We start from the raw sequence: 21,975 nt of genomic DNA on the forward strand, positions 1-21,975 counted from the left end.
AATTACACCATAGCATGAAAACCAAATATTTTCAAAATATTTTCATCACATAAGTTATGAACTGACTAGATCTTGGAGTGAGTGGGGCTATGCTTCAAAAACACGAAAACTTGTGTGTGTGTGTGTGTGTGTGTGGGGGGGGGGTTGTTAGCTTATAGAATAAAAGACCAACGTTACTGTATACTGTGTATTTAATGGAAACTTTATTTCTTAATTACGTACAATTGTTTTACTCCATTGCAACCATTGTTGCGCATAAACAGGGCATAGCCTTGCACGGAATATTTGGCACAGTGACTGTGGTTTAGTTTTGTGGCGGGAGAACAAATTACCTACATGTCACTTCTCAGTATAATTAACACCATGTCTCCGATATTTACCACTTGGTGGCATAATTCAATAAAGTTACTGGTCTTCCTTCACCAACATATAAATACAGTTTGAAAACAAATATTTAATATAAAAAAGCGACGAAAAAAAAGAAAAAAAGCTACGAACATTTCACAATAAATATTACTTGGATAATGGCATGGAATCAAATATGTTCTTTGATTTGTCTAGGGAAATATGCAATACAGGAAAACTGAAATTTCAACAAAGCATAGCCTTAGCCACACTAGTAGTCTGTGAGGTTCTCTGTGACGGGACGTCCTCAACCCCTCTGGAGGCCGGTGAGGGCGGAGAGAGAGAGAGAGAGAGAGAGAGAGAGAGAGAGAGAGAGAGAGAGAGAGAGAGAGAGAGAGAGAGAGAGAGAGAATGTGTGTGTGTGTGTGTGTGTGTGTGTGTGTGTGTGTGTGTGTGTGTGTGTGTGTGTATAAATCAGACGTTTACATACCGAGTCGAGTTCATGTCACCTGGAGTAACCACATAGCATTACATAATACACAGAGACTAACGTCCAATCGTCGACGACTAAAGTTGTTATACAAAAACAAATATAGTATAATTTTGAGAACATAAACGTCTAATAGCACACTTGTAATATTTCCGTGTTCAACTTCAAATGTAACGTGTCCGTAAATTTGCATTGCATAGCTCTTCAGAACCCAAGTGAAATTTCGACTATCGTCGATGGATACAAATCTCTATCATTATCAATTCTCATTGTCATCTTCTGTCAAAACTCTTGGTTCATGAATCTTAATTTCTGCGAAAAACTGCAATTCTTCACGTACAATGACGTCACTGATTGGGACAGCCACGGGAGTTTTCATGTAGGTGTAACCAGAACTAGGAACGTCCGTTTCTAGACGCCCGTTAAAAGTCTCACATCGATACGCCTGGTAACCTCCGCTATTTGGCCGGCCATCGATTAAAACGATCCGTATCTCATACGTGTAACTGGCATGGACTCGGTTTGGGTAGAGACGAAAAATCACTGTGCGTTTTGGAGAAGATTCGACATCATCTTGCATATGCGTAGGAGATAACTGGGATATTTCTAAACCCCAGGATTCCATTTTCGTACCGTGTCGTGAATAGACAACACAGTTATATTTTGCTTGTCCTCGTTCCCGTGTTGGAATGGCCTTCCACTGAAGTCTTCGAATGACGTTGCCGTCTATTTGAGAAAGGTAAATGCGAGGAGAGAATTTCTCAGTTTCGAAAACTGATAGCTGTTTGTTTAAGAGATGAAACTTGTACGCCTCGCTTATAAACTGACTGAAATGGCTACCAGATCGTCGCACCAGTTGCGAGTTTTCGACTTCGTGCAGTTGGTATGGAGTCATTTGCGCGAAGCGAATCTGCGAACCAAGTGTCGTCGTGTTTTCTTTGAGTGACGCCGCACGACTTTCGTCCAATAGCCAGTTCTCTACCTGCTGGAATAGGGCGACTTCGTCATTAACACCGACATTCGAACTTTGTAAAATTCGGGTCATCACATCCAAACTAAACTGCATCCATGCATGCGGGTATTTGTCAAATACTTCTTGTAGCTTCAAGGCAATAATATCCAAACACTGGGTGTTCAAATATTCTAAATTGTACTTCTCTGATTTATCTAACCATTTCATTGCACTGGTAATATTTCCAAACAGTTTTACTTGTTTGGTCACGTATTCCTCACATATTGCCTTCAAATTACGAACATCGTATTTGTCTGCTAGTACTAGAATAGGCAGTACCATGTCCGGATTTAAAGTGATTCTCCCAGAGTACATGTACCTCAAGAAATGATCGAAAACCGCACTGCATTCAGGATCCTCGCTTAGAGTGATTTCACACTTCTTAGAGTCCTCCCATTTTCGATCAGTTAGCATAGTCTGAAACACTTCACTGTACATGGCCAGGAAAAACTTGTTGCAATGGAACGACTTTTCACTGACTCGCAATACGACATCACTAACATCCGGGTTACTCAAATGGTGAACGATGAGCTCTACGTGTTCTTCGAGTGAACCTACCGTTTCGACACAGCTCCCTTTGACTACAGTCATGGACGGTTGCTCAATCGAAGCCATGATGGTTACAAAGTTTAACGTAAATTGTAGATGTGGAATTGTGATGAGGGAAACAGTTTTGACCCCGGATTTTTGACGAATATAAAGTGTGTTCCACCGCCAACGTTCCCAGGTTCCGTACTCTATCATCAGCGTTCCGTACAACCCGTAGAAGAGTTTAAAGGTTAACCCGTCAGTTTCCCATAGTTCTTAGTATAAGCGTAGCGACCTAGTTACGACCTCTCTTTCTGATATTTTTTTCGACAGTTCCGATATGAAAGGTCAAACACTCAAGGCCAGTCATAACACCCTAGAGATTCAATACATACCAATGAGAGAGAAAATTATATTGAAACGCAAGCTCTCTCTCTCTCTCTCTCTCTCTCTCTCTCTCTCTCTCTCTCTCTCTCTCTCTCTCTCTCTCTCTCTCTCTCTCTCTCTCTCTCTCTCTCTCTCTCTCTCTCTCTCTCTCTCTCTCTCTCTCTCTCTCTCTCTCTCTCTCTCTCTCTCTCTCTCTCTCTCTCTCTTTTACGATATCGCCAACTATACAAGCTGAAACTAAATATAATCAATACTATTTTCGATATAGGATTTATTCGAATGAATGCGACAATGCATTACAAGGATGTAAGTAGTCAACTAGTGACAGTCAGGGGTAGCTTGGAATGATTGTTTTAAAAACATTAATATTCTATATCCATTTCTCCGTACAAGTCGAAAACTATCCCTACGTTTAACATCAATTTTGTCTAAAATGACGCAGGGTTTTACATTTGAGGAACGGAAACTTCAAGTTTTTGTTGCATAGTAAAGTAAAATCCCGAGTTACCATTCATTTGATTTTCTCGCTCTTGTCTGTTTGAGTCCCCCCCCCCCTTGTCATTCCCAAGTAATACCTTGATTAGATTTGAATAGTTATATTTGATTGATTTCCCTGATAACAGTTCTAGCTAGACCCCCCACCCCACCCCAACCCTTACCTCGCCAACCACAACTAGAATTGAGCATCGAGATAAAATATAATTTGATTTTCATTTAGATCAACAGATTACACTTAATGCGGGTGACGAAATTTCAGAGTAATCCCCCCGGCTGACTGGAATGGAAGAGACTTTGTCATCATCCGGATTTGTGATACACCGACGTAAAATCACGAAACACATTCTGCCTTCTGCATGTACCTAAACAGTTTCCTAATCCTAATGGATTCAAGAAGCCGTGTGTTACTCGTAAACAGCTTTAAAATTCATTAGCTGGTATCCATTGACGACCTAAGTATGTTTTCTCTATATCTAGTGACGTTACATACTTATGAAGTTTTCATTGTCGGCCTATAGTCTTGAAATCTATTCGTGACTTCGACTTTCAAGACCACTCTTCACCCCTTCTAGCCCAATGAGAAATTAATTATGAACAAAATATTGTTTATGCAAAATGATCAATCCCAATGTAGACAATAAGAAGCGTCCGGAGCTGACATCATATGTGGACATTGTGTAATAGATACTAACTTATCCTTGGGCAGAATTCTGTGATTGATGTTATTGTTAACGACTGTTTGTGGCTTCGTTTAATTTTACCTCAGGAACACATTGAGCTAGATGTGTGAAGAGATTCGAAGCCACGGATAGCCTTTAGACTATTTGTCGGCGCCCCCGGTTCGTTTTGTATATACATGCTGGTATGGCCAAGTTTTGAATTACTCAAAATGTGTACAAGGTTATATGCTTAGTATATATTCCCAATGCTATTCAGAAACTTGTGATAATATATTAAACCATGTAACATAAATCATTGCACTCTTCCATAAGAAACAAGAGTACGTCAAGTACGGTATCGAGTTTTAGTATGAGTTCTATTTGCTAATATTAAAAACTAGGCCAGTGTTCTTTAGAATAGTATTACATATGTTTAGTTCAGTTTGATTTGATTGAAATATCCAGTTGACCGAGACTGTCGTTTTTACCACAGAGATTCCCAGCCATCAAGTGAACTTAAAATATCATATCACAGATACTCTCCAGATCTTCAGCACTGCATCCCATACCATGACAACAGACCCTAGCAACACTTCCCTGTTGATTCGCCAAACGTCGACGACGAGTTTTTCCCTTGTACGACTTGTCATGTTCTGTGTAAAATAAACCGGGAAATGAGATATTGAGACTTCGTGTGATGAGGGAACAGTCAACTTCATGATCTGGCCGTTTGCGTCGTTTTAACATCTCTCTCTCTCTCTCTCTCTCTCTCTCTCTCTCTCTCTCTCTCTCTCTCTCTCTCTCTCTCTCTCTCTCTCTCTCTCTCTCTCTCTCTCTCTCTCTCTCTCTCTCTCTCCACCTCTCTCTCTCTCTCTCTCTCTCTCTATCTCTCTCTCTCTCTCTCTCTCTCTCTCTCTCTCTCTCTCTCTCTCTCTCTCTCTCTCTCTCTCTCTCTCTTTCGTAAATTGTGTCACAAATTTATCATAAGACGTGAAAGCAACTATTATTTTTTTAGTAAAAAATATGATAAAGCTATGTTTCCCCCTGCTCACATACTATACAATTCCGAATCGCATAACAAACAGTAAAATACAGAATCATTTACGTACATGCACTTGTAGACCTACGCTGTGTTAGGACGACTGAGCACAGATCACCCTCCGACGATTGGTTTTATCAAAAGTTATCGGGAACTAAACGAGGAATTTATAGGCGGTATAGTAATTTTAAATACAACAGATCTTTAGATTCTAAACATGACGAATGTATAATATTATGATTTACCTCGTACACTTGACAACGTCCTTTCGTTGTGGATGGTATCGGTGGATTTCCCAAATTTTCTATTTTGAAACGGATAACTTGTTCGAGATCTTGGACTCATTATGGAGCAGGCATCGATGACTGAATTAAGTAAGTCAACTCCACACAAAACCCGACGTTTGCTCTCCGTTAACGAGTACACACCAGCAATTGCCGTAAAAAGTATGAGAACCCGCCAAGTTACTGCCATCATCACAAAACACCACAAAAAAATGCGGTCGTAGTCCAGGATTCGAAGATGAGATGAGGCTGCAAACAAATACTCCAGGCTTATTACTAGTGGCTATTGCTCCTAGTGTTTATAAATGATAGTACTAACAAGAGGGGTGTGACGCCTCGTCAATCACCCATCAGCATCCGTAGCTCTGTCTACGTACAGGAACTGTTTTGCGCGAATTCGCCTTCGCAAATCGATACCGGTGCACATCCCCGAAAACTTGTGGAACAGCTGTTACTGACACAGAACAATCAACATTGTACGACATTGTCAGAAAGTCGCCAGGGTTACACGAAATATCACTGACTGCAGATTAATGCAACGTGGGTGGGTGGGTGGGTGGATGGGTGGGGTGGGGCGGGGGGGGGGAGGGATCCTGAACTTACGAATGATATAATTGATCAATTTCTTCTTTTACATTGAAGCCTACAAATATCCATTCCAATTCCGCGTAAATACGGAGAAATTAGTTTCAGCCTTTACATTTTACAGATAAAAATGTATGGTCGGTCTCACGTCGTACGACAGAATTTGTCATAAATTAATTGTATGTGTTTTATTTTTGTGTAATTATGATGCAGCCGATTTTCATATTTTTGCCATTTTAGTTACCATGGTTTCTGAATATGCATTTGATCTGTCAATTTCAGTAACCTATGTATACATGCATTTTTGTACCATTGTCATATACCTCGGTTAAAGGAGTTACTTTCAGATTATTACGCAAATTTGGTTACCATAGTAACCATGGGATTCATTTTTAATTGGACACGTTCAGAAACCTAGAAATACATATAACTTTTGTGTAGCTAAGATGTAGTTAGGTCAAATAGGTTATATTCATATTTTTGTCATTTTCGTTACCATAGCAACAGTAACATTCGGTTCTGGCGATGCACTTTGGTCCGTCATTTTGAGTAACCTATTTAGGCATGCTATTTTTATACCATTGCTGTATACTTTGGGTAAATGAATACATTTAATAATTATACAATTTTAGTTACCATAGTAACCAAGTAACAGATGGAAATTATTGTGTACAAGTTTTATTTTGATATGATAATTAGTATTGAAATAAAAAAAAAAACACTTTTAGTAATTTCCCATGTATTGTCTATGGGAAAGTTTTGGCCCCCTTGTTTCCATGGCGACCATAATTTTTAGTAACAACAGTTTGTCTACCTGCATTGTCATTTTGCTATTCGTTATTAATTATCAATGGTAGAGTAACTATACATATTGATTCATGCATATCGTAAGGTAGCAACATCCCAGAGGTTACTACATATTGCGTGTTTTTTTTGTTTTTTTTGTTTTTTTTTTACATTTTCAATTCTCCACTATGATACATTTTTTATCTACAGAGATGTGCTGGCAAAATGTTACCTTCCTTTATAATTGCAATAATAACTATTTATCAGGCAAGTTCATCTTATCAAATACAGACTTCTATAATTTCAATACCCCCCCCCCCCCCTATTGAGATAGAGAATCAAGCGCTTCCTGTATACTTATATTTGTCAAAAAGAGATCCCGGTAATCTTGTTGTGTTTGTATTACAATAGAGGCAAGTTCACCTGAGACAGAACGTTGTTTGTATAGACAATCTCACTAACATCATTGGTGCATCGTGTCTTTTGGCTGGAAAAAAAGCTCTTATTGCTACTTTTTAATTTGTTTGTTTCGCCAGACGATAAAATGTAGCAATGCTAGCAAGATACATGTACATTTAGTTGTGCCAGATGAGAAAATGTAGCAATGTTAGTAAAATCCATTTTGTTGCAGACGATAAAATGTAGCAATTCTAGTAAATCAGATGTAAGATACATTTTGATGCGCCAGATGAGAAACTGCAGCAATATTAATGCTGGCAAGATATATGTACATTTAGTTGTGCCAGACGATAAAATGTAGCAATTCTAGTAAATCAGATGTAAGATACATTTTGTTGCGCCAGATGAGAAACTGTAGCGATGCTGGTAAGATACATTTTGTGACAGATGAGAAAATGGAGCAATGTTAATCGGATTTTGTTGCACCAGACGATAAAATGTAGTACTATTAGTAAGATTTTAGTCAAACTAGACTTAACATGAACATTATTTGTAAGATATATAAGCATATGTTTTTGTTGTGCCAGGCGATAAAATGTGGCAATATTGTTAGGATTTTTGTTTATCAGATGCTAAAATGTAGCAATATTTGTAAAAGTGTTGTCAAACCAGACGATAAAATGTAGTCAAGTTAAAATGAAACAAACGTCAAATTTAGTAAGATTTTTTTTTGAGCCATAGATGTCGTTCTATTTCAAGTCAAGTGACTTCTATTCATCAAACGTCTTCCGAGTGCTTTTATTGTATATGGAACTGCACACAACAGACCAGGTGAGCCTATGACTTGGCTTACAAGTATTTCAATTAACCCGTGGTTTGCACTTATCCGTTTCTCCAGTATCTTTCAATTTATCTTCAATTATTTGACTGAAATTTGATAAGATTGCTGATTTTTTAGTTATGCTTTCTGTGAGATTAGATGTAATGATCAAATGCACGTTATTGTGAATTCTAACGTTACTAGGGGGTCTTTTCTATGGTGACGTGGCTAGTGATTGCCATTGGTTGATTTTGCATTGCCTAGTTGGTATTTTACTTTCCGACTAGTCACAATACTTTTGTTTATCTATCAATTAGATCTTATTTTCTTTATTTCTTTTTCCATTACTAAATCCATGTTTATGGCTAGAATTTGCAATGAGCTGATTCGCTACCCACTCGCTTTATTTAAATCATGCAATCTTGCATTTATTAATATTTGACAATATGGATGAGAATTGTGTATGTTTTTATTTCTGATTAACAAAAAACAGCTTTACTATGATTTGTTTCTTCTTAAAAAAAAACGGTGTTATAGGCCGTGTCCGCGTGCAGAATATTCTGTGTTTATCAAGTTTATTTATTTAAAAAAATCATGTTATGTGCGTATAATAAGAAAATGTTTTACTCCTTTAAAATAATTAAGTTCCAAATACAGACTTGGTTTATGTTGTTTCACATCATTTAAAAGTACATTTGTTGTAGTAAAACATAATACAGTTATTTTCTTAATAAAAAAATCCAAAATTAAAAAATCCATTTTCAATCCATATGCCCACTTTCAAAACCAATACTTATGATTAACATCTAAAACGAAAAAGTTCTCCCACAGAAAGATTGTCCTCTGCCATCTTGGCCAGTTGGATACATTACACCTATCATTTGATCGGTAATGCAAGCGTTAAAACAATAATTGTTGTTCTTGACCCTGCCACTCAAAACACTTTAGTCTAACAGTAGATATCAACGTCTCTTTACTAGGAAATACAATGTATTATACAAAAGCACCACGCTTCTTAGTCTTGCTGCTAGACGTTCGGGCTTTCTTTCGATACTATAAGCGAAGTTCGCAGTGAGGGCTTGCCCAGTGAGGGCTTGCCCATCCTCGGTCGTGTGTCGTATTGTATCGGAAGAACATCCGAGGTCTAGCAGATAGACTACACGCTTCTTTGAGGCAACGCTCACTACGTTTCCCAAAAGTATGGAAAAAGTCCTGTAAATTCAGTTTGAAATTTTATATAACGTTTACTAACTTATTTATTTTTATTTATGGGTTGTTTTTGTTAGTTAGTTTGTGTGCTTGTTGTTTGCTTTGGTTCTCCCAGTCAGATGGCACAAACGTAGTATTACGTGAATGGCTGTATACAATTGCTAAAAAAATGATCACATTAAGTATTGGAAACGTTCGCTAAAGACTTATTTTTGCTTATTTTGCTGGAAACCAAAAGCGTGTACATAAGTAGAGGCAAAAATGCCTTGTATATAAAATGCACACCAGGCTTAGAAATGTGTAAGCATTAGCCGTTGTGAACTAGCTGGAGACTTTGAAATCGCTAAATTTTCTAAGTGGTGAAAATATCTAGGTTTACAGTATGTCTCTCTTGGACAGTGTAAATCGACGACTGTTTTCTACGACCCCAAATGACCACGATTACAGTATCTGGGAAAATGAATACATGGTCCAGATGAAAAAAAATGTCATTGTCGAACTATTTTCATTTCCTAGCTTAGCAATATAATCTGTCGTAAAAATATTCAAATGCCTGACAAGGAACACAATTATTACACTTTTAGAATAAGGGAAGATAACATATACCCCTGAAAGATACGTTATACTGTTTACGTCGGATGACAAAAATATCAAATTTTACATCAGACTTAGAACTGTTGCTATGACAACGTCGTTCACCACTGGGGTGAATTACCTCAAGAAGATAAGGTGGACACCTGTTACAAATATTGTGAACATCATTTCGTGAGAATCAAGACACCCTACTTGCTTAATTGCATCTCTAACGTTTGGGTAAACGTTATATACTGTGTATAGAGCTATTTCATTTTATTGTGTACAGTTATAAACAGCAAATAGTAAAGTCAATTGGGCAATAAAAATGAGAAATATGAAAATCTCATCTTTGGTCAAACAGTGTCATAGTGACATTTAATGAACACCAATACTTTATGGTAACAATAACTTGCATCTGATGGCGAGAGAAAGAAATGTTATTTTGACAAATAGTCTCCTGACTTACAAAATCGTCTCCTGGACAGGGATATAATCTGTATTTACTATTGAGTGTTTTCAAAAAAAATTGAGAATTTCATCCGTTGTGGGCAGTGAAATGCTACTGAAGTCTTGAAACTAAGTATAATTAGATGTTATCCCCAATATTTTTCTTTGTTCAGCCAATGGAAATACAAGTGATCTAAATGGCCTTTGTCACTACGAGTTGTTAGACGAGTAGTGACAACTCTTAAGTCACAAGTATTTTCCAGTTGAATGAAGAAAAATAGTGGAGAATAACATTATTATACCAGCACCAGTAATATCAAAGAAAAATCGGGGAAAGTAATGGTGATTTTGAATATTTTGAACAGAACGGAATCGGTGACATAGACACGTGTTGTCATGACATATACACACATTGTCATGACATAGAACAAGAGTATATATTCCATAGTTTTGGCTTATGCATGGCATAGTTCTATAAATCAAGCTTGTAGGCCTCAATTGACCACCATGTGTACATAAACAGTTACACACACACACACACACACTACCACACACACACACACACACACTCTACTCCTAAATTTAAACTGCAGACACATAAAGTCTGTGAATCTTGCATACCTTTAATACATTAAAAACTCACTCATTACAGATGATGGTAAAAGGAGAGATGAAAGTTTGAATACATAAATATATGTACTGCTTGGACAACTCTTGTAAAACAATACTAAAATCTCTGTATATATAATATATGTACAATACATAATCTAATTATTTCAGTGGCATCTAAGGTGTGAAATAAAAGTTTAAGATATTCATGCATTTAAAAAAGAAAAAAATGACATCTAAAAGGGTTTTCAACTCCCTGTAAAGCTACAGGAAATGGCTAAGGTAATTACCACAGTATTAAAATACAGGAAGTTCATGAGCATATTTTCTGTAGTTTTATTGATAGATTAAAAAATTCATGTCGGGCACTACTTTGTACAATCCAAGCAATCTCACTCTACAAGTTCATTTAACTTGTAGCTATATTTGGAAAAAATTATGTACCATATTAATTTTTGATCGACAAAATTTGATGGAAGACATTGAAGTGTTGGCAGATTGATTATTTTGTGATTCTGCCAGAACTTGCTGTGTGATTCTGGAACGTTGATGGCACTATACTGATGACAATGTACTCCTCTTTGGTCAATAGTGACAGTTTTGCAACACTTTGTTCTTGAACTGGTCGCATGATGACATCCAATTTGACACCATTTTTTGATGATTCTGCTCTTCTCATTGGAACAATAGCTTACTCAGGAGATTATTCTTTAGAAAAAGAATTGTAAAAAATTGAATTTCACAATAAAACAATATAAATAATTCAATTTGTCATTATCATTTCAGTTATATACATGCAAAGATACACACAAAAAAGGACAAAGTCAAATTTGAAAATTTTGACTACCTTTTTATTTAATCGTATGATAAGAAAAATTAATATACACAATATTACACAGTAACCTCTTTATAATGAACTTTGTTAAAGTGAACATCCATTAAAAGAAATATCAGTTCACATCCTACAAACTTACATTTCCAATATAGTAGATACTTCACTACGATGAATCTGTCATTACACTTATAATATTTTTTATGTCTTGACGACTTGGTTTTGAAGAAGTTAGAGTATTAATATTTTCTTAAAGTCTAAACAACAGTGTTATTGGAAAAAGAGATTTAAACCTTGATTTTTAGTTCATGTCAAAGTTTGTATATAATATCATGAGAATCCTACATGATTTTTTGAGAAAATTATGTTTTGTTCCATATTTCATTACTGGTTCATAAAGTCAATGATTGTGAATATACAAACACATAATATGATTTACCTTGACTATGGACTCAACTGTTTTCTTGGACAGACCATTGACTTTTTGTAGCTGCTCAATCTGGAAGAATAGGGGCATGGACAAACAGTAGTTATTGCATGTGAGCACTACAGTGTTAGTCATGTAAATGTAAAATGGCAAAAAACATTCATGTATAAAAAGGCAACGGCACTCCAGAAAATAGACACATTTTCATAAACTATGGGTTCTGGGGAGAGTAATTTCATGACTTTATATCACCTACAATTATTTGCAATTTCAGAGAAACATCAAGTTGATCTTGTGCCTTGATATCTTTGATATGGGCTTTTGCATCATGGGAGATAGCAGAAATACATTATTCAATAGTTGAACACTGAATATTCATGACAACTGTTTTACACTGAAGTGTGTAGCAGTTTTGTACTCATGAATATTCAGTGTTTAATTTTATAATGTCATAGATTTTGAATATACATTAAGTCTTTACTTGTAATCCTAAATAAGTGATAGATTATTATTTGAATAAGGAACATATTTAAGACACATTAGCAGATTTGCTGCTATGAAGTCAAACCAAAACAAATTCAACATAAACACATATGTAAAGTTATTTTGTGGAAATACTTACAGAGGTAAAGTGACCATGGCTTTCCCTCCAGTTATGTATTAAGTTAGCTCTCTTCTCACCAATACTCTGTAGAGACTTCAGTTGTTTCACTGTACCGGTATTCAGTATACGTAAAATCTCTGTGTCTAAAGAAAAAATGCAGTGAGTTTGTTATGTTACAACAGGCTGAGAGTCAACACCATTGTGTTTGAATTGTTGTGTGAGCTCATGTCACAGGGTTTCTTGTCAGTGTTGCAGTATCATTGTAATTGTGTTTTTAAGTCCCTGATGAAACATGCAAAATCTGACCAGATGTTTATGGTCATTTATTGTAGACATACACAGGTAAGTATAAATTGTATCCTTTAGTTCCATCATGAAACCATCTTTACATTTTCATAAGTTGATGGCTTTTGGTATTTGTTTCTTTGCACTCTTTACGACATCATAGTAGAAGACATTCTACTTTTAAACCACACAGTTCATGGGCACATACAGAATTAACTGTGGGGCAGACTGCCTTTTAAAGCTGCACTAGCTGCAACTGGAAAGTTTTTGGAAACTATTGTGTTAGATATTAGAATGACTTAATCATAACATTGTACACCCTGAGAACACAGAAATTACAAGAGGGTTAGCACCCCCTGTTACCTTGTTCAGGGAGAACACAGAAATTACAATAGGGTTAGCCCCCCCTGTTATCTTGTTCACGGAGAACACAGAAAGTACAAGAGGGTTAGCACCCCTGTCACCTTGTTCAGGGAGAACACAGAAAGTACAAGAGGGTTAGCACCCCTGTTACCTTGTTCAGGGAGAACACAGAAAGTACAAGAGGGTTAGCACCCCTGTCACCTTGTTCAGGGAGAACACAGAAATTACAAGGGGGCTTTGTGCCATTGTTACTTTGTTCAGGGAGAAGCCTGAATTTGTCAAAGATGTAACGAAAGCAAGTCATCAAACTGTCTCAAAGTCATCTACTTACTATGCGTCATTTGAAATTCAGGGTTTAGTTTGACAGTCCAACCTTTCTGCTTCTCTCCGGTTCTATCTGTTGTGTTTTCTTTACCCTTGGAAAAACAAAACAGTTGACATTGTAAAGTCAGTCATTATCAAAGTCATCAGTAAAAGTTTTCCTTGGATCTGATTCTGTTTAATTCTATTCACTATCTCAATTCTTCAAGACAACAACTATTTTCAGTGAACAAATTTATTTGAGTCACTGTGTTTACTGAGGTAAGAAGTACTTCAAGATTCAATCATGATTCTTTTCTAAAACTGGTGTTCTTGAAAAGTGTATTCCTTATTTTTGCTACTACCAGTAGTACAATAAACTGACTAGATGATTCAACTTGTGTATGAAAAGTGTTGTAATGGTCACATTTCTACAGACACAAAGTGCAAACTCCAACGCATTGATGGCATACATCGCAGCCTCCAATGATGATTGCATTTGCCTTGTCGAAGTTTTACATCACATGTTCCCACTTTTTGAAGTGTATACTGTGACACACAACTTCTGAGGTGGTGATAATAATTAATTCATCAATAGAATACACTGGCTCACTTATTTAATGTAAATATTGTAAATTTCCCTTACTTGACATTGTGTTAGAAGAGCCTTTGGCTCAACAATTTATAGACTTTAAATAAAATAAAGTCAAACAACTTCTGTAATATGTTCCATTAAATTGAAATTATATACAACCCCACCAAAAACTAGCATATATATTCAAATTTAGGTGCCATATGTTAACCATCCGGCCAGTGTTCCTACACATACCATGCAACAATTTGTTCCATTGATATCAAATTTTCACCCAACAGAATATGTGTTCATATTCATTTATGAACAAATTTGCCCTTAAAAATAATTTTTATCATTAGTATTTGAACACTATGGTCTTATGACAAATCCAATATGGCCCCATCCCATTTTTTGTGGCAACATTGTGTGGAGCTGCCATAAAGCAGTCAAGTTTATACTTACCTGAATGTCACTGGGAACTACTTTCAAAAACTGTACATCCGGTGACATATTTGCGGGTTTTTTATCTTTCAATGGAAGGTCTATAAGATAGAGCAAAAGGGTGTATGTTTTGTGATTAGGTGTAAGGTGGAATCAGGATAAGATTGAATGTTTATTTGGTGTGATAATGCCCAAGAAGTTATGACACATGGTGACGTGTCAATATAACCTACGATACCATAAGGCTAGAGATGTCTTCATTTAAATGACGAGACCAAGGAATTTGGTAGAGTAGATAAGAAGAATGGACAAGGTGTCTTATTTCAGTCAATAAAAATGAATATTCAGTTGGAAGAGAAGACTAGCCAGGAAGGAAAGAAAACAACAGAAAACTGTTTTATTCAACCACAAAAAATAAATATCAAATGTTGATCACATGCTCCCTGCGATTCGAAAAGAACAAAAAAAAATCAAATCACTGACCACATGTTCACTGTTCCCTGTGATTAGATACAGTATAACCAGCCAACTTACCTGATTTCAGAGTGTCTATACATCTGTTATTTAACCTAGTAGAACTCTTCTTTTTGACAAGGGGTACTCTCTGAAACAGACATTCACTTGTGATTGGTTCTTCATTGCAAAATGAAAGTGAGCTTTTTTCTTCTTTTAACTGTTGGTTTGCTTTCTTTAATTCTAAAATTTCTAGACGGCTTTTTTCAACTTCCTTTAGTAGTTCTTGCTGCTCACTCTGTGTAGGTGCGCTCGGAGGATCATTAGGTTTGAAATGGTTTAAAATCCTTTGTTCTAGATTTTCCAATCTTGTGACAACAGTTTCTTCAAAATTGGCTTGTTTTTTCAGAAGTGGGCTGTGGGGAAAAAGTAGATACATTGTACATAAAGCTAAACTAGCTGCAACATGACCATTTTTTGAGCGGACAATCATGACGTTAAAGCTGTGTGTGTTTTTAATATTCATTTCCCTCCTTGTATGTATTAGTCTTCAGATTCAATGAAAATATCAATACAAACATTTGAAAACCCAGTCTTTCTTACTGTAATGCAATTTTATGTCCACCATAGCTTCCGGGTTTAGCTTGCAACTCCCTGACTTTGGTGGTGCACTTTCAAATCAAGATGAGCAGATGATCGATCGATCTCTGCTGCTGGGAAGCATGCTGATGCGCTCACTCAAACTTCATATCAACTAACTCTGTCAGACTAAATTGACTGTATCGAATAGACTTTAATCATAAAATTTAACTTGATGTTTTCAAAATAACAGGACTAACAACCAGTGGTATCCTTATCAGTGAGGATGTTTAGTTAGATTTGATCGGATCTCATATCCCATTACTTCTAATATTAAAAAATGCATGTGACCCCAGTAGATTAGAGTATTCAAGTTGTTTCAAAATCCATTATAAAAGTTTGACTGCATTTAATCACTCCAGAAAAAATTGAGCTTACCTTAGGAATGGTCGATGTGTTTCTGACTGTAAATCCTGTACAGAACGATGTCTAAAAGTAACAAATGGTGTACATGCATTCTCCTTTAAACAACCATCCTCTGAAAGTATCTTTGGAGGTGTGACATTCAATTCAAAGCTGTCGTCATCTGATGATTTCCGTTTCAATGCTGACTTTGGTTTATCTGTTGACTCTCTCGTAAATGGTTTGTTGATGATAAGTTTGGACTTGGCAGCAAAATTCAGAGTAGTATAGGTGTCTGTGTAAAACTTTTCTTCTGATGCAATATTTGTAATCATACAGGCATGAGCACTTCCTCCGAGAGAATCCTACAGGCAAGACAATTTACGGATATTTGGTGATGTCATCCTAATTCAGATCAGTACATGTAGTTTTCTAAAATACATGGTTTCTTATCCCTTTTCTGTATCTAAGAACAAGCTCATATGATAACATAAATACACCAAAAAAGTTATCCCCATCATTGACTATAGTATATCATATCAACACTTCAGAGTTACCAATCTGATTCAAATATTGATTCATTTATTGATCTCTATTCCCTACGTATTTTGTCATTCCAGAAATGAACACCTCTGTAAGAAGCAAAGCTGCAATCACAATGAATGACAAAATACAATGCAAGAAAATAAAAAAAAAATTGAGCTGTATTCCTACATCAGATTTTAATCAGATTTCATACTCCCTAACAGTGTGCCCTCTAAGCCAATTTGACGCGCCACTAACGCACACAATTTCTAGTGACACACCAACATTTTGGTGTTCCCCCATCTCTTACTATGTGGTGACTCACAAGAAATCCCATTTTTCCCATTTTGACTCACAACAATAAAATTTGGCTATCATTAAAGGGCACACTGCTCCGTAACCTTTGAATATGTACTACCCCCAGGGTACTACCATTTCCATATTAAGAATTCAGTGCCATGAACTTCCTCTCTGCATGCTAGAATGAAACCTTCACAACATGATCCAATAATACAATACAGGGGCAACATGGATGTTTGACTATGAGTATCACATGACAGCATGACTTACCTGTAGTAGTCTTGTCAGTTTGCTGTCTCTGTAGGGTATCCTTGGCTGTAAAGTTTAGAATCAAAATATCAATTTTTTCAAACTCTAACAATTGGCTTATGACAAGATCTATCGTTCTTTCAACATTTATTACAGATTTTTTGGCACAAATTTAACAGTAGAATAAGCTGTGGTTTGTTTGTCTGAAGAGATGATAACAGAATGTGAGCGAGAGGTGCATGTTCAATTAACAGGGAAAATGTTAGTATATGACAGAACCCCACGACACATGAGTGCAAGTGTTGCGTACTGTGGGTATTTACACAAGTACGTGCAATATTCTCTGCAGTCATACTTTCACAAGCATAGTGAGTGAAAGTGCAAATACGCCCGAGTACCCATCCTGGAGCTCATGTAGCATGGGTTTCGTTGTTATAACATATTTTTCCAAAGCAGCAAATTTCAGTAAAAATCACGCCGTGTGATCATGTGATATTGTCTACAAGGAATGGCTGTGCCCTCAACTGTATATAGCTATGTGAAAATGTTTCTGCACTGCAATGCAAACACCACCAGTGTGTGCATGTAATGGTGCAAGTAATTACCTGTACAATGTTGTTACTGTACATATGTCATATACTATATATCTACTACTACATGTATAACTACATTAACTGGACTTACCAATCCTTGATTTAATGCATCAACAACCTGACCCAGTGAAAACAGGGATACATTGATTGCTCCACTTTCTTTTAACCTTAGAAAAAATGAAGATCCTACATTACATTTTAATTCAACTTGGATGAATGTACATATACTTGTATACATATAAGAGACAGCAAAGTCAGACAGAGACCTTTTCACGTTTTACACAATTTGATTTTGTAGAGAAGTGTTCTGCTAAAACCATTATATGAAATTACAACATACATCATCCATGCATTGAGAAAAAAGGAAAGTAAAATTTATTAGAACCAAGGTAATTAAGAAAGACCCTATCTAAATTATATTCTCAGACTGTTAGAGCAACTCTGTTTACCTTGCTATGGGTTGTTAATACAACCAATAACTTTTCCTACCTTGTTCCTTGGTTGTTAATACAACCAATAACTTTTCCTACCTTGTTCCTTGGTTGTTAATACAACCAATAACTTTTCCTACCTTGTTCCTTGGTTGTTAATACAACCAATAACTTTTCCTACCTTGTTCCTAGGTTGTTAATACAACCAATAACTTTTCCTACCTTGTTCCTTGGTTGTTAATACAACCAATAACTTTTCCTACCTTGTTCCTAGGTTGTTAATACAACCAATAACTTTTCCACTTAATCCCCAACCAGTGACCTTTCCTTTCTTATTCCCTGGATGTTAACCGTGACATTTCCTACACTGTTCCCTAGTTGTTAACACAAACAGCACCTTTTCCTACCTTATTCCTTGGTTGCCGGTTCTTCTATTATCTTCACTTCCTGCTAAATCTATTAATAGCAGTTTCCCAGTCAGTTTCCTGAATGGTGAAATCTGTTGGGTTCGAACAATCTAAAAAAAATGTAACAAAATAACATTATTGCAAAGTGGGAAGAAAATCTCTTATTGTAGAGTTTAGTTGCAACTTTGGAATTTGTCACTCTAAGGAGGATCGTTGACAAGGACTGATTGAAAGCTCTTTATAAAGTTGAACTGCTGTTGCATTATAAACATTACACTAGATATAAAATTACCTTGAGGAGCAGAATAGAGTGACTTCTACTTGATCTGCTATTCAATTTGGTTGATGCTGTTGTCCTGCAAACACAACATAAATTATACATTAACTAACACAGAAAGAATCCATATTATCAATAACAAAGTTAAACTGACCATATGGATGAGGATTGGATATTTACTTTGGATTTTTAATTTATAAAACAGTTTTATCATGGCTTGAAAAATGAGTGAGAAACCACATTGACAAAGTCTGTGTTTGTAATTCAATGCAAAAAAGCTAAAAAATGTGTAAAAAGTTTGTTATTGTACATTAACACATTTATTAATCTTTTTGCAATTTATTGAGTTACAAAACACATTTCAAGTTGGAAGCCATGATAAAAATCCAAAATGAATACCCCAAATCCTCATCCATATGGCCACTTTAAAATCAGCAATTAACAGATAAAACAAATTAAAAATTTCCAAGCCGATAGTATTTTTTAACAAATGAGCAGTTTATAAACTGTTAATAAACTTATTTTTGGTATCACTGTGTCTTCTTTTTAAAAAAGTTCATGTAAATGCACATACCTATTCTGACTTGCTGGAATGAAATATTTCTGAAATTGTTCAAAACTAGTGACTTCTTTTTCTGCTAAACCTGGTATAAAAATGTTCTTTTCTCTGTCTTCTCTGATCGGCAAGTCATGATTCTTTGGTGCCAACAAATCATATACCTAGAGGGGAGAATCAATTTACTAGTATTAAAAAAAGCTGATTCTTTAGTGCCATCTATCATACATGTATATGGAAAGTAATTTACCAATAAGATGATGGTACCCCAATAATACATCACCATGCCCCAGAAATCACTGTAAGCATGAGAACTTTACACACACAGGAACTTAATATGCAGAATGGGGTTCTGTTATTATTATGTATGTTTTATCCGAAACAGCAATTTTCCAATTGTGCTCTCTTGTACAACAAACAGCTGTGCCCTCATTTGCATATAATTTGCATGCAGGCATGCAATAATGTTTTTGGTACAATGTATGTACATTTGTATGCACATGCGACAGTGCAACTAATCTCTGGTACCAAGCTTTTGGAAAGGCCGTGTAAGTATTATGTCATCTTTCAATAGAGGTCACATTTGAAACAACTGAACTTTGTCAGTTGGCTATTCATTGAATTCCCTCCTCTGCCCAAAATCATGTGCCAGCATATGCCGATCATGATGACCACGGTTTAAAGAGACCAGGGTGATCAATCAAGTCCAGTCACTATTTTCCTTACCTTTTCCTGATAGATTTCTAAATATGAAAATTGAACAGTGAATTTCCATGTTGTACATGATGATTGCTCTGTGTGAATTGAGGACAGTATCTTCCTAACACTACGTGGTATAATTCCTGGATCGGTAGCTGTACCCAGCATGGTGTAAGTTTTACCTAGTGAGAGAGAGAAGAACAGGAAATTTGGCAATTATTGCAGTTTTCACTTGCAAAATATAACCAGGGGAAGTTAATTGGAGTGTGCCCTATTTGGACACTGTTCTTCTAATTTGAAACCATTTATGACTATCACAATGAACTCATTTTAATTTGTTTCCACAGTCTATCTTAGCATTCCAAATACATTGTGATCCAAATTATCACATGCTATTCAGGGTAAACAGCAAGTTCCTATACTATGTGTGGTGTAGAAAGACTGGTGGAACTAATTTAACTTACCAGCTCCTGTTGGTCCATATGCAAACACACTTGCATTTTGCCCCTCTAGTGTATGTTTCAATAATGGTTCTACTGACTGAGTATACACATCTTCCTGAGATGACTCCTCAGTATGGAATGCATCAAAACTTGAAGAAGAAAAAACAATGATAAACATTACACATATATAGTTAGTAGTATTCTCGTTTCAAATGTTAATCATCGATTCCATTATATTAAATGCAATACCTAATTGAATTACAAGATGGTTAGCTTGTGTGCCTCTAAACTGTAAGATATGTCATGTTGCTCTACCCTCATGTGTCTGCTCTATTGGCGAAAGGGGTTGACTGATGTGTGAGGGCGCTCTGTCAAGGCGTATCTCACAGACTATATGCCTCTTACCACTGGTCAGGGTTTGAGCCTGTCCAGCGTTGGTTGGATGGGACTAAGAATTAGTATGGTAACCAGATCTGTATGTAAGAAGGATGTGTTTAGTGTGACAAGTCACACTACAGAATAATGCAGGTTTCCTGAGTACTCCAATTTTATCATCTTGAAGTTGCACAAGTGATGACCATGCCCCAATTTCTGAATTTGATTTGAATCAATAATTTTAAGTACTTCCTTTATTATTATTTCAATTTGATGGCAACATTGCAATGACTTACCTGTATCTGAGAGTTTCTTGGTTATTTCTCCAGTTGAATATTTCTAAACTTTTTTCATCAATGCCCTGAACACATGGATCCTTCTCTTTATCCTTGTCATCTAGGACTGGTCTCAGACGAACGACGACTTGAACTCTGCTTCCCTGTTTTTTATTCATAGTGTTGTGACTATGACAAGATCACTGGATCTGAAACAAAACCTATATTCACCATAATCAGTATAGAGTCATTTGTTTTGTTTAGTTTGTGTTTAATTTATCAATTGGTTCACTTGCAGCTGACCAAAAGTAAAATTAAACTTTAAATTATCAGCATAATGGGCTGGTCATTTTTAAGTGATGGGGGGGGGGGGCAGTGATTTGGAGTTGAACATGGGTTTTCCGAACCTGAACCCCTCCCCCAAAAATACAGAAATAAACTTTAAATCATTTATTTTGTGTTGTTTTCAAAAGTGACCCCTCCCCACTTCAAGTGGTGTTTTTCAACCCCCCCCCCCCAAAAAAAAAAAAACCCCAAACAAAACAAACCCACACACAAAAAACAAACAAACCAAAACGCATCCCCCGTCAGCTAAAAAGGACCGGCCCTAACAGACAGGGTGTTGCATACAGACGTTACATGCTTGTAGAGAGCATTCCGAGGAGTCGTTCACAAAAGAATACGGGAAGTTGATGTACAGTTGTATGGGAAGTAAACAATACCAATATTAGTCCTGCTTGCAGACGGAGTACGAGACTTGAATCGGATGGAGAAAGGAAGGGACATTGACAGAATCGAGTCCCGACTTAGTCCGTCTGCAAGGAGAGCTATCCCACTGATTCCCAGACTCCAATCTCCATCTCTGAATGAACCGTGAACGCCGGTAACGCACAACTCGTCTGTCCAACAAAT

General features: G+C 36.4%; 1 protein-coding gene across 1 annotated transcript; it reads right to left on the reverse strand.

Annotated features, from left to right (window-relative positions):
* Positions 1 to 11,210: 11,210 nt before the first annotated feature.
* On the reverse strand, positions 11,211 to 21,242 carry LOC144449354 (kinesin-like protein KIF22). Its single transcript, XM_078139881.1, has 15 exons — positions 21,085 to 21,242; positions 20,435 to 20,562; positions 19,998 to 20,152; positions 19,290 to 19,435; positions 18,731 to 18,794; positions 18,439 to 18,548; positions 17,692 to 17,767; positions 17,029 to 17,073; positions 15,970 to 16,298; positions 15,034 to 15,368; positions 14,521 to 14,600; positions 13,516 to 13,600; positions 12,555 to 12,679; positions 11,945 to 12,004; positions 11,211 to 11,381 (listed from the first exon to the last, which is right to left on the reverse strand). Exons 1-15 carry the CDS (start codon positions 21,240 to 21,242, stop codon positions 11,349 to 11,351), a joined length of 1,929 nt encoding a protein of 642 aa, XP_077996007.1. The 3' UTR covers positions 11,211 to 11,348.
* Positions 21,243 to 21,975: the final 733 nt, after the last annotated feature.

Source organism: Glandiceps talaboti, chromosome 18 (genome assembly GCF_964340395.1).
Source record: "Glandiceps talaboti chromosome 18, keGlaTala1.1, whole genome shotgun sequence".
NCBI lineage: Eukaryota > Metazoa > Hemichordata > Enteropneusta > Spengelidae > Glandiceps > Glandiceps talaboti.